A 17,947-nucleotide genomic window follows, 5' to 3' on the forward strand; every position below is an offset into this window, starting at 1 on the left:
TGGCATAAATTCTTTTTGCTTGTTCATACTTGTTCTTTTAACAGGTAGCTGGCATGTTTATACTGCCACAGGTAGTCTGTGTCCTCCTGTAGCTGGTGTGAAGCCGACTCGTTTTTTGTTTTAACTGAGTCAGCCAGTGTGCAACTGCACAAAAATACAAATTCCACCACGCGTGAGCAGATATGATTTGTATTTTCAGGTGATCCACTAGCAGAAGAAACTAGGGCTCAGTTGTGCACAGAAATGACACCCTTAATTGTTTTTGTGGCAGAATTAGCTTGAGCTACCCGCACAGGAGTTGTATTTCCCCTAGTTACCTTTCCATAAATGAGATCAGACTCRGAAGTGATGATGCAGCTGCACCGAGACCACGTCTCCTAAGTCAAGTACAGATGGCCTTGGGCTTGCTCTTGTATACCCCGAGCTTTTTCGACTAGAAGCCAGTTGGGGATGTCACCACAGGATTACTAGAAAATGGATTTATTAGCTTGCATGAACATACAGCTTCCCCACTGCTCGTGTCATATCACTCTGAGTGCGGGTCTAGCAATGTTTGCGTCATCCTTGGTCATGTGGACAGGCCCAAAGTGACTGTGAAAGTCCAGCTAGGTGTGTTTACTTTGGCAACCCAAAGACAGCCAGCTCGAGATAAAAGCACTGTTACCCCAAGATACGACTTGTTACACGTGGATAGCCTGTGACTTCAAACTTCAGAGAGACCTTAAGAGAGAGCTTAGTAACAGGAGTGGGAGATGGGAAGAGATGTGGTGTTGCTGCATAAGCTTTCTTTTGTCTACCCTTTACCAAAAAGAGAGAGATTTCCTTGCCCCATATAGAAACAAAGTAATTGAACTCCTAAGTATTTGGGGTGACACTACGGCCAGGGGAGCCAGGAGTAGACCTCCCTTGCCCCCTTTTTCCTTCAGCTGGCTGGACTGTGGACATTTTCAGAAATCTCTGGCAGCTAATCCAGTAGAGGAGTGCACTGCACAGGCTGCGAGTCCCCGACTCAGTCTGTCGGCTTTGGGCTGRAACTGTTAGCATCCTTCTCTTGCCCGTGGCTGTGAGGAGGGCCTCCAGCCCCAGCCTTGCAAACAGACCCGCGTAGCAGCTCACACCTCTGCAGCTGAGTCAGTGCGTTTCACGGCAGTCTCGGCTTTTCCCTCCTACAGCTATCTCTGGAGTAACAGCTACTTAGATGGGTCTGGTTGCTCATGACAACAAAGGGCACTGCTTTTTCCTTGAGAGAGTCTTTAGCCCTAGGTAAAATCACACTTTTTCTGTGGGGTAAGGGAAGGAGGGCGAAGATGATCGTTTCAAGCTTTCTGTACTGATTCCTGTTATTAAGCTAGCCTCAAGTTATTAGGATGAAAAGAGGACAATCTCTAAGGCTGGAGATTGATGTCCATGAGATTTGAGTTGGGCTTGAAATTTTCTTCTTTCATAAACTTGTTTGATGAATTTGCCATTTGCCCTGGCTCGGGTGAGGGGAAGTTATTATCGAAGAAAGGCAGGCTGCTCTTCGTTCCTTGAAGCTTCCTGGGGTGGGTGAAGATCAACATTTCCTCTATTTAGAGAGAAAATAAGGTATATCACAGGAAACAGCAAACTAGGCATAACAAGAAAAGGGTGTTTGCAGTGCTGTCTGCTGGTATTGCTCAAGTTCTTGGGGCAGGTGAAGCACTTTTTTTTTTTTTTTTTTTTAATTTGAATTGTTCTTCAAAGTTAGGTCTTGGATCCTGCAAAGACATACATATATACTTAACCTTTAGTTAGTAATTCAACATACTTCAGTTCATCTCTGATAAATACCCAAAGGGGCTTTCCATTTAATGAAGGTTACATGTTTGCTTAAAATCTGTCCTGAGTAATGAATCCTTTTTTTTCTGGAATTGAGGTAGAAGCACCTAGTGGAAACAGCTGTTGGACAGGGCCTATTCAGTTAAAGAGTTGGGCATTCCCTGGGCAGCAGCTGCCACCTTTGAAAGGAATCCAAAAGCATCCTCATCTGGGAGATGGGACTTTGAAAGAAATTAAATAACAGCATTTAAAACTGTCTGCACTTGCAACTCGTGCGCTATGAGCTGTACAAATTGAGGCTGTGCTCAAAAACTGCCCTTGTGAGCTGGGAGACGAATTAGAGTTGCAGAAAGTGATGCTGGTGGTAAGTAAGAAAACCACAAACGTGAGCACATCTTAAAGGCAGGAGATCTCAAGGGACAAACCCAAAACCTTAAAGGTTACATCTGAAAACTTGATTTTGCTTTAAAAAAAAATCCCTACATTCTTTTATTTCCGTCACCAACTGGATGGTGATACCGCTCTGTAGATCTCCACGTCAGTAGAAGTCTTAATACTTCATGAACTTATGAGATACTTTCTAGTGCAGTGCAGCACTTTGCTAGCTCAGAAGACTGTCTCATCTCCTTGTCTTCACTCTTYCCCCAGATTTTTTGGCAGGAAGTTGACTTTCTGCTGTCCCGCTTTGGTTTGTTGCCATCACATGATACCTCATTTTCTGATCTGTCATTTTCCTTGTAAGCTGAGGAGAAACCGTAACTGAAGAACTGCAAGTGGTTGTGTCTCCGCAGTCCTGGAGACTCCACAGAGAATCTGTAATTAATTTGAGAAAGCCTTTCTTCTTTTATAGTTGTTAATCACTGCCTCCTAGTCTATTTAACAAGGTAATTTTTGTCCTGTGTTATTGCTAGCCAAGCCTCAGAGCAAATGGGTGAGTAGAGAACAGCAGGGTTCACACTGCCTAGTATTGCTTCTGTCTCATCCTCCCCCCCCCCCCCCCCCGGCTTGTTACATAGAAAATTACCAAGGCTGAACGTGGCAGGAAGGAGTTTCTTGCTGGAGATAAGCTCCTAGTGACGCCCGTCGTTCCTGTCCTCCTCCCTTCTTTGGGCGAAGCCATCTTGGCTTCTAACAAGCCAATTCTTCAGCGCACAACATCGCTATTAATTTCCCTGGTGCTGYTGCAAGTCTTGTGTGAAATTTATAAACATGGGTAGTGCGGTCCAGGTTAGTAATTGTGTAGTCAAGGACAAAAGACCTTCAACGCTAATCAAAGACCTACTGAAAATCTCCTCCATTTAATAATTTTCCTTCCACCCTACTCTCCCCAAATTTCTGGCARCGGCATTTGTGTCCCTCTCTCTGAAAGGAGGATTTACATTTTCACAGTTGTGTAATCACATGAAAAGAAGGGATCTTGGCTACAGGCTTTCTTAATACTATGTATGTCTAGTTAAAGAGTTCGTATAGCCCAGGTTTATCCCCGTATGTGACTTGGTACCGGGTTAGGATAAGGATGAGGGGCACAGCTGGGAAAGATAAAAAGCTATCCCTTCCAAAGGGTCTTTCTCAACTTACCTGGGGCAGAGCTGTTTGCAGCAACTGTTCGACTTMTTGATAGCATTCGACACTGATTCAGCGAGTGATTCGATGTTAAAGGAGCCTGGCAGCAGCTGCAGATCTAATGCCGTCCTCTGCGCGGAGACTCCCGGCATGGCTGGGGCGAGGAAGCGTCAGCGACGGCTGGGTCGCGGCTGGTGCTTGTGCTCGTGCGAGGACGTGACCCTGGGCTCCGCTGTCACGGGGCGACTGATCCTTAATGTTGAACTTCCTATTCTCATTGGTTTCAGCGTAAAAATYGCACCCTGCTGCGGATATTCTGATSCATACRCTAAAGCGTGGGGTTTCTTATTACCTGGCCGGTTTGTATTTTGACAATTGCATGGTGTCTGCGTAGAGGCATTTGATTTCTCCAGCCTCACAGATCACATGGCAAATGGCACAGGACAGTGTCTTTTGGATGGGGCTTTTAAGTGCCGTTTTTAGAAACGGATCCTCTGTGTTGTCAGGGCTTAGGGTCACTCGCAGTGCTGTCTTGCAACTCATATACAATATCCTCTTGGTGTTTGGTTGCTGGCTTGTTYGGGCGGTGATGGCACCAGCTGTGAAATGCATAGAGTATTTTTTCATTATAGTACTTCTGTGTCATGTAACAAGATTAGAGATACATACATAGCACTTTTCCTGCCAGGTTTGAAAGTGCCTTCAGATAACGATTGTCAGCGTAGTACRCGTTTAGGTAGTCTTGCGGCAGGGAAAGCTGTGGGCTTCCCCTTTTCAGATCRTTTCGATTATTACTGTATAATTTTTTGGAGTACACACGCCTTTTGTTTTATACATACGCCACCTTTAGACCTTGTTAGTGGGGTATCAGGAAAACCAAACATGGTTACTCTSGGTATTCCTTGGAGCGTTTGCATTTCTGCGGGTCCTGGACCAGCAGAAGGGTTTTTGTTGGTGTTGACCCTACACAGGTTGTTCTTAGCTTTGCRGATAACAGAAGCAGAAAAAAGTCTCGAGAAGCTTGTTTGGCATAGATGAATAAACTGTGTGTATGATGATACACAGAAGGCTGTGGCTACCCTATTTCTGGTTAGAAAAGAAACTCAGGGGTGACTGGTTCACTGGAATATTCAGGTTGCTTATTAGAGATCTTTTGAGTTTGTAACAGAGTATGAGATTAGGTTGAATAAAATATTGTGATCTTATTAACAAAATACAAAATAATTGTGTAAATTTGAAATAAATGGAAATGAATAATCAGAATAAATAATGAAACACCCTGAAGTGTTAGCCTGCACATTTAAGAAATGCTTGGAAATTAAATATGTAAAGGAGGTAAGATAAGACCAAGAAGGCCTCATTACAAGTTTGATTCTTTAGCACTTTCAGGGAAGGATGTTTCTGGACACCACAGCACCCTTTGCTGTCAGCCTTAGTTAACGATGAGGGACAAAAGCCTTGGAGGAGGTCATCTGTTTGGATTTTAACAGAACAGAAGTTCTGCTRCTTCATTTCTACAAAAAGACGCCTGCAACGTCTCCGTGTAATTCCAGTGCTGGTAGTGCAAAATCGTTCTATCAAAAATCACCGTTTGCTTTGGGCCCAGATGTGTTCTGGTATCGACAGGATGCACATCGCGTTCCCCAGGCTCTTGTGYCACCGGCAGCCTCCGCCCCCACAGGGGTGTTTGCATGTTTGGACCTTTCATTCCCTCCCCAATGTGCCCCAATGTTTTGAGGTATTTTTGAGAATTTGGACCAAATAAGGATTTTGGATGTTATCTCAAGGCTGTGAGGTTTAAGAGGTGCTTCTGTTTGTTCYGAACATTCAAGCTATTCTGTAGATGAAGTAGAGAGAAAGTGTAAGAAGTGTTGTTGTGGAGGGGTCTCCGCTATTCCCGTGAGGAACGCGGTGAGACCGAAGACGAACGTCCGTGGAGACTGGAGAGGGGGTTGGGGGAGCTGCCGGGGGACAGGCTGGGGAAACGCAAGGGCGCACGTCCGTCTGCACGCGGCTGGGATCCCACGTCCGCCCCAGCACGCTCAGGGGCCGTGCTGAGCCGGGTTCGTTTCAGGGGTGTGAGGAATGGCTGGGCAGTAATTTTAAGGGCACCCTGAGGCCGCCCGTAAGATTGAATTTGTTGTCTGCAAGAGCAGCAAAGCTGGGCGTGYGGTTAGGCCAGAGGCACCTCTGCAGAGCCTGCGGGGCGCTTCCTGCCCGCGCGCGCTTGGCAGCGTGACCAGGCGTGGGGACAGTGCTCGCCCGGTGGCTTTCCGGGCCCCGCCAGCGAGACGGTGCCACGGGCGTTGCAGCAGGTCAGCTGCGAGCGCCCGACCACGGGGAGCAACACCGGTCCGGGAGGTGCCCGTGCTCCCGCTGCTCCCCGGGGCGCTCCGGAGRAGCGGCGCTCGCTCCCGCTGCCTTRACGTCCTCTCTGGTCGCTGCCAGGGACGTGATGCAGGAACAGCCCTACGGATTCTCGATCTACCCAGATCTTACGGGRCCTCTTCTGCGGTGGTGGCGGTGGWTGTTCCCCTGTCAGGCCGCGTCACTGCYGTCGACTGCGCTGTCTCTCTCTGCTTGGGTTTCTTTACGTGGCGCTGCTCGTGCTAAGTCGCGGTGCCTGCGGTTTCATGGTGCGAAGGTTGTGTGGCTCAGTTGTTTGACCTGTGAGATTTATTTGTCCGTTTTTCTGCAGGCTTTAATTTGATGTCAAAAACCATTAAGCTCTCAAAGTCCTACAGGTCTAATGTTCAGCAGCCAGCAGCACTGATTTGCCGTTGGCAGGAGGGTGTGTTTGCTTCCACCAGCCGTGCTTTTTAAAAATAATTCTATTTGCTGCACGCCAAAGAGTCCCTGTGTCCCCTTTCAAATGCCATCATGTTGACTGCAGCAAAAGCTAGCGCAGGAGAGCTGAAGCAGTGTTTATGCCAAACGCTCTCCTACGCGTTTCCAAACCTTTTAGCCGTGTTTGCGCCGAGGTTTTTTGCTTAAAAGCCAAAGCAGTTCAGAACTCCACTTGATGCCTTTTGTAAAGGCGTGCCCTTCCTGCCCAGAAAGAGCAACAYTTGGGCCCGGTGGCTCGGGGTGGCCTGTGCGTTAGCCCGCTCATAGGTGCGGGGACGGGCCTGTGGGAGCGTCCCACGCTTTGAAAGGGAATTGAACCTGGCCCATGACACTGAGTAATTTAGTCATTTTAATCATTACCCGGGACTGTATGAATTGTCATCTGTATTATGCRTTACTGTGATCTCTTTGGTATTCAACAATGGCTTTTTTAAAATTACCATGTATATTATATAGAGCTAATATATTAAGAGATACCGTAAGGGTAATTATCAAGTATGTAATTTCATCCGCAGGTCCTTATAATGATGGTTAATGTCATAAATGCCTTTTAATGAAATTATAGGCTTGTAACCCTGCCTGACTATCCTTTACATGTCATATAATTAATGAGACCAAGATTCAGTGTTCATCCCAGTGTCGCAGAGCATCATGTAAACTTCCATACTGATGGTGGGTGGTTAGTCTCTCATCAGAGTAAGAAACACATTAGGGCCAGGCAGCTTGAATATAAGTTAGCTTATCTTTAAAGGCAGCTGGATGGGCTTGTTAATAACAGCATTTTTAACAGAATATATATGCTCATTAAARAACAGTGGCCATTGATCTAATATATAATTGTAATACTCCATACAAAATTTTAAGCAAGTGAAAAGGCAAGTGGATTATAGCCCACGGAACACAGAATTGTTTACCTCCTCCTCCACTGAATGTACTGAAAATTTGTGTCTAACTTCAAACATGCAGATGGAAAAGAAGCATTGCCTTGAATTCAGGATGCTGGCCTGGAACTTGGAAGATCCAGGATTGTTTCCCATTCTGACCAAATTTCTGCGGGGCTCCTAACATCTCTAGGCTTCAGATTCCCTCTGAAAAAGTAGAGACTGTAACATTTCTTTTCTGTGCCTTACCTTTCTAGATTTTAGGCCTACTGGAGCAGGAGAGTTACTTGTGTCCGTTTCTTTTTTTTTATTTTGGCACCTGCCACAGAATCACAGATTTGTACAGTTATTCAAGTTGGAAGGAACCTCAGGAGGTCCTCTAATTGCACCTCCCGCTCAGWGCAAGGCGATGCTGAAGTTCTGGTCTCTAGGCCCTTTTATTATTGCGGATAATAACAATAAGAGAAATTTTACAAGACACCAATGAAAAGTAGCTCTAAAAATTAATGTGYGACTCATTTAAGATTATTTTATTGTTCTTTGCCCTTCAGGGAATGATGTACCTGGAAGAGAGGAGACTCGTTCACCGGGACTTGGCAGCCCGTAATGTCTTGGTGAAGTCACCAAACCATGTGAAGATCACTGACTTTGGCCTAGCCAGGCTTTTGGAAGGGGATGAGAAGGAATATAATGCTGATGGAGGGAAGGTGAGTACTCTACGTTTCTGGGGGTAAATATATCATGCTTGTATGACTCTCCTGAAGTTTTAGGACAATATATCCTTAAGAGACTCTTATCTATGTAAGAAGGTATGTTCAGTGACTTAGCAAAGCACTCTCTTCTAGCAGTGAACTGTGTCATGATACCGAACATAAAAGCTGTTTATTTTCCTCAGTGAGTTTCTAAAGGTCCATCAACAACCTCTTCTGAACAGCTTTCACACTCAAGAGTTAGGTTTTGCTCTTATGCTCCCTTTTGTATCTTGTGTTGAAGACTCTTGAAGTCAGTCCAGTGAGCAATGGCTGTTCTAGTGCATTACTGATGGGCCCCTTTCTCCCACCAGTATGGACCTCAGTAGTCTGCAGGTCCATTGTTCCAGGAAACAGAGAGGAAGGCCACAGAACATATTTGTATTTGTAGCATATAAAAGAGTTTATATATGCTCRGCAAAGAGCCGCTTCTTGTGGGACAGCGAAAGAGCTTGTGTGTGTTATTTCCTGCTTCCAAGTTCAAATCTCCATTCTGAATGCCAGCCCACTGAAAAGATGGCTTCAGGATAATTTTGAAGCCAGACGTTTTCTCGTAGTACTTTTCAGCACCCCTTGGAGCTTCCACACAGCGTCTCACATGCTGTATAATGYGTTCAGATTGAAGCATGACAAAATTCAGAAGGCCATAAATAGGTACTTCTGCTGGCTGCTCCCTAAACAACTTGAAATTCCACTTTTCAGCCTGTCCTGAATCACAGAATCCAACGTGACTTTGCCTCGTCTGTCACTCATTTTCCCAGATGTGCAGTTTTCTGTCTACTTGCTACCTGTATTTTTTTTCCCCACTCGCTTACACACATGTCTGGGAAAAAACAGCTGTTGCCAGTATGTGCTTTTCCCCTGGATGCGCTGCTGCCTTATTTGTAGTGCTGCTGCCCTTGGCAGCTGTTGCTCGGATCACATTAGCGTGTTGCAGTGAATGAGGCGAAGAGCTTGAAAGGAGTTACCAGTGCTTTCCTATTTGCCCCAGGAAAGAGACCTCCTGGCAGGGAGGGTGGAGGTTTGGCYGTCTGCCCGTGATTCCTTTGTTTTTTTTTTAATTCCCTCTTCAGTAACTCCTCTGCCTCTTCCCTCCATCAGCCAGTGAATGACAGAAAATGAGCTGGTCCTTGCAAACCAGCTGTTCCTGGCAGCTGTTAGGTGACATCTTGGACTTGTGAGGCCAGTCACACTCGTGCGAGTTCTGCAGCATGATCTGCGCATCAGAGATGTCCCTTCCCTGTTCCAGAGAAGTGTCCTGTTCAATCCAGAAGGCATTTGTGGTTTARTTATATTGTAAGCGTGCTAAGAGAGGTTCAGCCAAGGTAAAAGGAAGAACTTCACTGTAAGGACAGTAAAGCAGAATAAGTTTCCCAGAGAGGCTGTGCAGTCTCTCATCCTTGGAGGTTTTCAAGACCAGACTGGATAAAGCCCTGAGTAACTTGGTCTAATCTCATCAGTGGCGCTGCTTTGAGCCAGAGGTCTCACAGGAGATCTCCCGCAGTCCCTTCCAACCTGATTTATCCCATGACGATTGATGCGGTTTTGCTGTTCCAGCTTGGAACAGCCCTATTGGATTTGATGGGAATGAAAGCAGTGCACTTCTGCAGAGCTTAGTGGAGGAGGAGGAACTGTCTTTGCAAGTGCTAAGCCAACCTTTGATGAAGAGTGCTATTTTTGCCATAGCTCTGTATAGGTTATGTTCATGAGTCAACTACACGGAAGGTATTTTCATAAGGATTTGAACGAAGACACATCCTCTGCTTTTACACCCACCATCTGTTCGGATACTGCATGCGGTAATGTCTCTCTTCGGTTCAAGGTTTGYTCCACTGCGAGTTCCATAATTCCCAGTTAGGCAGGACCCTTGCAAGGCCATGCCAGATAATATCTGATATGTGTCTGTCCATTAGATACCAGTGGACTGCAAGGCTGTGTTTGAGGGGCCCAGCTCAGGAAAGAAAASCGCTAGGAATCCAAGAGAGGAAACCCTAATTCTAGTTGTAGAAGGCAGCAAGAACTATTTCCTCTGCTGTGGCATTGCTGCTTTTTGGTAAGCTTGCAGCTGAAAAGTGAAACATGGAGGAAGCTGATGTCTACATTTAGGATGTAGTCATATGATTTTAATATTCTATTTCTAGACTACGTTTCTCTTTTCTTTTCCTAGATGCCAATTAAGTGGATGGCTCTGGAGTGCATACACTACAGGAAATTTACTCATCAGAGTGATGTTTGGAGCTACGGTAAATTCATGAGACTTGTTTGAAAATTTGCCTCGTGTAGTGCATTAAATCAAGTTCTGTTATTTTACAGATTTCCCTTTTTTCCTAGAGGAGGTAATTCCAGTGGTTCTACTGCCCCCCCCCCTTTTTTGGGGGGTGGGGGGTGGAATGTGTGTCTCTGAACAGCAGTCATTACTCGTCTCCTGTGTCACCTCGCTGCTCACTAAAATATATTATCACAGTGTCCCTGCTGGGATGACTGCCGTAAGGTCTGGCTTGGTAGCAGGTTTGGCTGATTATTGTGATGGAAAAAGGCTACTTTCAGTTAGCCGTAGATTCATAAAAATGTGGCTGCAGGTCATAATTTTAAGCAGTCCTTTGAAAATCTTAACTCTAAAAGCCATGAATGTCAAAAAAAAAANAAAAAAAAAAAGAAAAGAAAAAGAAAGAAAGAAAAAAAAAGAAATCAGGCTTATGGGACTTTCAGTACCTAAAGTCAGATAAAAGGGAATTTGTCATATCACAGAGCAAATACAGGAAGAGAAGGAGAGAAGGGAGGAGGAGAAAGAGATGAGCCCAAGCTACCTAAAATAGGCATGGGTTTAATTTTGGAGATAACTCAGGAATTAGTTAGACAGGTCAGTTTGGGAGGATTCCAGACGCAAAAAAAGACGCTTGATTAATGAGGCGTGTGTTTAATGTTGGTAATTCTGTTATCCAGACGAGCTACTGTATCACATCTGCTGGGCTGCCCGCGTGTTTATCTACTAGAGCTATTACTAATAAAATCGTGTATACCTTTGTGAGTGGAATTTTCCGGCCGTAGCTAGGGTTACGGATCTCCATTTGCATTTCCTGTATCTGCTAATTTTGAAACAAAAAGGTGTACAATTCTATTCACTACTCACTTTTACCTGTGGGTAGCAGCAAAAGATACTGTTTGTGGTGACTGAGCAGCTGCCCTCTTCTATCTAGCTAAGAAAAATACATGAAAATTAAATTGATCGTATAAACCTGCTCTTGCTTCTCAAATTCTGTATCACTCCATTTATGAAATTCATTTTAAAAGCAGGAAGCCCAGAATATCTGTAATCTGGAAGAACAAAATCAAAAAAGATTGACAAGTTATAGTTACTGAACATCAGCCAGGAGGTGAATGAGGGTGAACTAAATGTGTGTTTTATGCATATGGTATTTTTACCCATCACTTTTCAGATTAGGGTGACAGTTGGCATAATATAGTTAGTGATCTGGAGGCATGTTTTAAATGACCTTTGCAATAAAAATAAAAGCAAAGCAAACTGTTGTGAAAGCAGCATTTTCAATATTTAAGATTATGTTTAGAGACAGATTCTGTCGCTTATGATATACGATCTTTATTTTCCTGCTCAACTGACAAAACAAATCCTATGGCTATTCAAGAAGATGATCTTGGTTTTGAAGCGCAGCAATATCATAACTCAAATCCGTAAGGTGATTGAAGGAAAAAAAAATAATACAAGTGGCTGTGCGTATGACTTACAAGGCAAAGACAATGACATAACATTATTCAGCTTGGTACCTTTGTGGGAARTTGATGCTCTTAAGTTAGGGAACATCTGCGGTTTTACCCCTTAAAATAATAGAGTGCATCAGCCATTCATTCTCCCTTTTGGTATGATAAAAGAGCAAGATGCATTCTTTTGTTGTTGCATCCATTTACTTGTCCACCATTTATTTGTCTTAGACCTTTCTCTTGCATCTCAGATCTCTCATGTATGTTCTTGTGCCAATAAAAACAAGGGAGTTGCATTTAGAGATTAACACAAAGCGCTGCTTAACCATTTTTCAGAGCTCTTTATTTGACAGACCAAACTTAAGTCTTTTTAAAGGCAGTGAAAAAGAGATTGGTGATCGTTTTTTAGTCCAGAGCTCAGGCACAATACAGACCTGTAAGGAATCTAAAAGGTGTGACCTTAAGTCTTAACACTTTTTTTTTTTTTTTTTTTTTTTTTTTTTTTTTTTTTTTTTTTTTTTTTTTTGTCTAGGAGTCACTATCTGGGAGCTGATGACCTTTGGTGGGAAGCCATACGATGGAATCCCGACTCGCGAGATTCCGGACCTCTTAGAGAAGGGCGAGCGGCTGCCCCAGCCCCCAGTGTGCACTATTGATGTTTATATGGTGATGGTGAAATGTAAGTAATTGTAGCTTTTAGTATCCCCGTACTCAGCGCTGAATGAATCCTATTTTAGAACATTTATAGCTGCAGTCTCTGACAGTGCCGGGTAATAGTGCACGCTGTTTCAAAACAAAAGCTTCCTAAGATTCTGTAAATTACATTTAAACACTGCGTGCACGTTTTTTGCAATTGCRAAAGATATGAATTTAGCCATGAAGGATTGAGGTGGCTCAGCTTCTCATTACTGTCAGATGGTATCTCACATTCTTGCTGCGAATTCAAAATTGTATGATTGTTATTGTAAACCCTTGTCATTTCCACGACAATTGATTGTGATGTTAAAGAAGATAGTATTAAACACAATTATGGTACATGGATAGTCAACCAGTGAAGGYGGTGAGGAGAAATGCTGGTTCAAAATACTGAGGATAAAAAGCATAAATGTTCTTTTGTTGTTTATAATAATAATAACAATAAGCAACATTACATTAATATAAGAAACTCCACGGACAGGAGGAATTCGTTTATCATTTTTAGTCCAGTGCAATAATTTATGGATATTTTTACTTAAGCAAAAAAAGAAAACAGTTTGCTCATGGTTTTTTCCTACCCTTTTATCTCCAATATACCCACGCTAGTGACTGTATCCTCCAAGACTAGGCTTCTAATTTAAAAAGAATTAGGAACATCTCTCTGGTGTTTCTGACTTAATTTAAGTGAGATTAACATACAGTCATCTCATCCGTCTGATACGGGCCTTTCCCTTTGGCTTTGTACACTAAAATACTGGAAGAAAGAAGATAAAACAGGAGGAGGTAAATACTTATCTTCTGAATGAAATTCTGCTTAGAGTTGCTTGTAGTTAGTGAAGCTTGTAGTGTGAATACCCTGTCCAAATCAGGAGTTTGTCTTTGGAATATATGTAATTTTCTCTCTCCTTCTACGCCAGCCCTCTGTTGATGCATTGAGGACTGCACTGCTTAGTAGTGCACTGCACCACGTGTATTATGCTAGGTTGTTTGGTTTCTGATGCATGTAGAAATTCAAGAAACAGAGAACTGGCAGTAACCTAAAAGGAACTATCCTTAGGTTAATTCAGAGATTAGGGAGTATCATGACTCCGTCAGGCACCTGGGCAGAGTACTGTGGAGGGATTTTCAACACGGCTTAAGGTACTTCAGGCTGCATATTCCCAGAAACAGGCAAGATTTGAATCCCCCAAACTGTCTGRTACCTGCAGTGCCCCTGGAATTACTACCAACAAAGAAACAGGAATGTATAGGAGGAGTTCGTTTTCAACATCAACCATCTGTTATTCTCACACGTTGATATGAAGACTGCTGACATACAATTGTCTCAAATGTTACCCTGAAAAAAAACAGAAGTTTTTACTAAATCGGTTCTCCTTACGATTCCATTCCAACACTAAAGACAACTCTGTCTTACTGAAACCAAATAAGATTTAAGCCATGTGTTGGTGATTTCAGCAAGGAGATAGTATACYTCTCTTCTGTTATTTAGAAAGAAATGTTGCAGAACCAGGCTCACAACAGTTAGCAGTCTGAATGTGCTCTGGCACATCTGGGAGGTAGAGAGGAAGGACGCTTGGATTATCACGGACTTTTAACGCATAAGCGCAAATAGGGCTGAAAATTGTCGGAGCAGTGCGCAGGGTGAACGCTGATGGAGTGCAAAAATGCTCCAGCTGGTGGCAGTTCTGATGGGAATGCGGCAATCCTCAGGGAACAGAAGCTAGTGCTGGCGGGTTGGGTTTTCTGGAAGGAGGAAAGTCGTGGCTAGATGTACRCGTTCAGTCCTGTAGCGTTAGTGTGAAGTTCTTTATAAGCTCTAATAGCTTTGTTCCTTCTAYGTTGGCCACTTCTTCAGTTAAACAGAGCAAAGGAGATGAGGCCTGCCTCTCTCAGCTTCCCTGGCGAGGGACAGCATGCTCTGGGGAAGCAACTGATAGAATCTCCCGTGAGAAGGGGCTGACACTGAGAYAGACTAGTTGCTGGTGGTGAATGCCTGCACTCCTTGCTTGTTTTGCAGAAAACATTAAAAGGGATCGAGAGCTGTTGTTCCTAATGAGCATTTCTTGGAGGATGAAGAACCAGAGAAGCATCCTGGCATAATTAAAATAGTACTTAATGCTTTGTGTGTAGGCTGTGTTAATGATGCAGACACATTAATGCAGAATTACCTGAAAGCTGGGATGGGAGATCAGTGATCTTGCAGATCTGTTGAACAACTCGTTATAATCTGAGCTGCAGTGGACTAGTAGATCAGTTAAAAACTGTATTTACTGGTAACTTAGTAAAGAGGAGATCAGGGATTAATTGTATTAGATCTGTAATAAAAGACAGTCGGAGTTGATACCTGATTGAATAAGTAGGACACAGAAAAGTTGCAAGGTGTTGTTACTGTCAGTGTTCTGGGGATGGGGATCAGGAGAGAGCAAATTAAGAAGATACTAGTGGAGTGTGCAACATCCAGTCTCCTCTGACCAAGACCAGATGTTTTCCATTTCAGATGCACCACAGATTTCTTCTGTTTTCCTGAGCTCTTTGTTTTATCTTTTCTCTGGGCCAGAACTATCAAAGACATCTTTTCACTTCAGACTAGTACGTTTTTACAAATTGCACGCTTTATCTCCCTGACAATTAACTATTTTATTTTCTGTCTTTGATCTGTCCACAGGCTGGATGATTGATGCTGACAGTCGGCCTAAATTCAAGGAGCTGGCTGCTGAATTTTCCAGAATGGCTCGCGACCCTCAAAGATACCTGGTTATTCAGGTAAGCAACTCTGCAACGTTGGCGAAAAAACTGAATTCTGTCTGCCAGAGCCCGCTGTTGAGAGGGCTGCCTTTGATCCTCCTAAGTTTGAGAGCACCTGGACAAAACAGAGCAAGCACAGTGACTGTAGTGCTATGCAGTAATGAAGTCAAATAGCCAGTGTAATCATTTGAAACATTAAAAAGCACTGGAAGCTTGCCTTTTCAGCCTGTGTTTATGAACATATWTGCATGGCCTGGCTTTGCAAGCTGCTGAATATTTGCATCCTCTACTGAATTTAGGGACGAGATCTGTCCATCAGTGGACCTACTTTAGACCAAGGTCTTGCTCCGTTCTGTCATTGCTTGGGCTAATCAAAGGGGAATACCCTGCAGAGACTCCTGCCTGTGCTGTCTGGCTCATAAGAAAGGTTTTTGCATAGTCGAAACAGAAGTTTCTCAGAGGACAGGGAGTCAGATGAGACTGGTGCTTCTCTAAGGCTAGAGAGGAACTTCTCCCTATGTTCTTCTTATACATTGCATAGGCTCTGTACAGCTTGCAGTGTTTCACAGTCCCTGTGATAGACCTACAGCATCACTGCGATACCCTGGAAATACTAGTGTAGCAATAGCTGTTGCCTACCTCCCGTTAAAGCKCAGATGCTCTGAGCACAGGCAGGCGTCTGTGGAGATATTTTTCTTTAGCTTCTACATTCTTCAATAGCCTGYGGTAGTTTGTGAGTACAGGAAGTTTCATTTTTTATATTTTGTTGGTGATCACCACCAGTAAAAAAGCCAAAGTTTTAATTCAAAGAGTGTGATACTGTAATGCTTGACTCCTTTGGGAAAAACAAGCTATGCTCATAAGTTCTGGAGCTGTAACTGAGACTCCAGCCACAAAAAATGAATCAGTACATTAGGTAAGGTCCATAAATGGTCCCAGTGTGCGAGCACTGCAAAATGGAAATGGTGCTGGCACTACTGTCACCGTCRCTTCAATGTGTGGATGTGCCAGCCTGCACAATGTGAAAATACAGGGCTGTCCTACAGCTTAAGGAGAAGTAAAGTATATTTGAGAAGTCAAGAAGAATCATGCTGAACATAGAATTTCTCTTACAGTATTCCCTGCTGAGTCAAAATGTAAGGTCAGCTGATGAAAGTGATTGCATACATATCAGTCTGGTTGACTTGCTTCATTACGACATCTTTCCCCATTCCAAATACCTCTTGCTCTTCCCTCCCTTTCCCTCCTCTCCCCTTCCCTGTTACGTAGTCTAGTGAGTATTTCGTTTGGGGACGCATCTTCTCCAGTGATCCTTGTTATCAGCATAGACCATGTTTGCTGCTGTGGCTCCCCCATCCCTCCCGAATACAATAAAGAATGACAGACTTGTTGCTGAGCTTGTAAACTGGCTTGTGTGCATGGCGTGTGTGTGTGTATATACATACATATATACACACACACACGTATATATATATATGTATACACACACGTGTGTATATAAAAATATATATATTTGGCACATGACGTAATAATTCTTGAGGAGTGGGATGCTGTTCTTTCTCCCTACAGTTAAGTTGAGCCTCATTTCTACAGGCTGTTAGGTGTTGGAGGCATTGGCTGCCTTTTCTGATGTTTTCTGGCACTGAGCAAAATGCAGCCCTGACTTGCACTGCCACCTTGTAGGTGCTTTTTAAATAAAAATATTAATCCTTGCTGTTGTTTGTTGTTATCTGGTTTGATTTTTATTGCTTTCAGCGCTGTTATATTCCGCAGAGCCTTCTGTATGGATGAGAGGGAAATACAGCCTCTGAGTCCCTAAAAACAYGAATGAAAATAAAGCAAATTCCCAGACCCAGCAGCTTCCATGTTGTTTTCCCCCTATGTGAGCCTGAATAGCTGAGATATTTCACAAAATACATCAGGCTGTGACAGAGCTGGGGTCAGAAACTGAGCTTGTGTGGGAAAAAGGGAGAAGAAAGAATAAAAGCTCGATCACTAGAATGCCAAAAAATGACTCTACTTGATTTATGCAGTTATTCCCTTTCTGTCATGGTATTTCTTTTTTTTTTTTTTTTTTTTTTTAAATGATGTGGATGTGGTGCCTTAGAACAATCAAAGCAGCATGTGAGGTCCCTGCAGCCTGCCTGCCAGGACATGAAGAAGGCTGAAGCTCCCAGCTGGGAAATTAATCTGTCTTTTTGCTGTTTTCTTCTCTCCACATAACCTAATTAGGGAGACGATCGTATGAAGCTCCCAAGCCCAAATGACAGCAAGTTCTTCCAAAACCTTCTCGATGAAGAAGACCTGGAAGATATGATGGATGCTGAAGAGTATCTTGTTCCTCAAGCCTTCAACATCCCTCCTCCCATCTACACTTCTAGGACAAGAATTGATTCCAACAGGGTAAGATCAATTTCTGACAGAAAATGTTGGTTACTACAAAAGCACAGGTAGCAGTTTAAGTGCACTAGTCACAGACAGGCCTGAGCTGCCTTGGAAAGTACAAGCTCCCGTTGTAAGGAGAGCGACAGCGGAGATGTCACTGGGTTCCCTGTTTGTTGTGCTTCAGTGAATTATGAATTCGTGGCTTGGCCTTGAGCAAGCAAAGGCTTGGCTTGAGCTGCCTCTCCTGAACAGCACAGCTGAGGCTTGTCAAGTCGAGCAGTGTTGTTTCTCTGTCCGGCGCCCTCATGGCCAGCGAGTACCTTGCTCTGATTCTCCCATCCCTGCAATCCAGTTGTCTGGACAGGGTTGGCACTGATGCAACTGAGGGCAGCTGGAATATATCGATAATGCTGCTTTTGTGCCTCGAGCCAGGCTTCAGACCCAGCCCTCTACCCGTTTACGTGCGGTGCTTTCATGGCCTTCCTTCATGAGCGTGTGTTTTGGTTGAGCACATCACAGTTCTTAGCATGTTTATCTTTGCACCATCCCTGTCGGGGAGGAAAT

At 43.8% G+C, this 17,947-nt stretch overlaps 1 protein-coding gene across 1 annotated transcript in view; it reads left to right on the forward strand.

Annotated features, from left to right (window-relative positions):
• Positions 1-17,947, forward strand: part of ERBB4 (erb-b2 receptor tyrosine kinase 4) — a 300,889-nt gene that overhangs the window by 258,911 nt on the left and 24,031 nt on the right. Inside the window, exons 21-25 of the mRNA XM_085299544.1 lie at positions 7,643-7,798; positions 10,008-10,083; positions 12,090-12,236; positions 14,919-15,016; positions 17,231-17,401. Coding sequence (XP_085155670.1) covers positions 7,643-7,798; positions 10,008-10,083; positions 12,090-12,236; positions 14,919-15,016; positions 17,231-17,401 — 648 coding nt within the window. The remainder of the gene's footprint in view (positions 1-7,642; positions 7,799-10,007; positions 10,084-12,089; positions 12,237-14,918; positions 15,017-17,230; positions 17,402-17,947) is intronic.

Source organism: Rhea americana, unplaced genomic scaffold, assembly GCF_003343005.1.
Source record: "Rhea americana isolate MKP2758 unplaced genomic scaffold, rheAme1 scaffold_15, whole genome shotgun sequence".
NCBI classification, from domain to species: Eukaryota; Metazoa; Chordata; class Aves; order Rheiformes; family Rheidae; genus Rhea; species Rhea americana.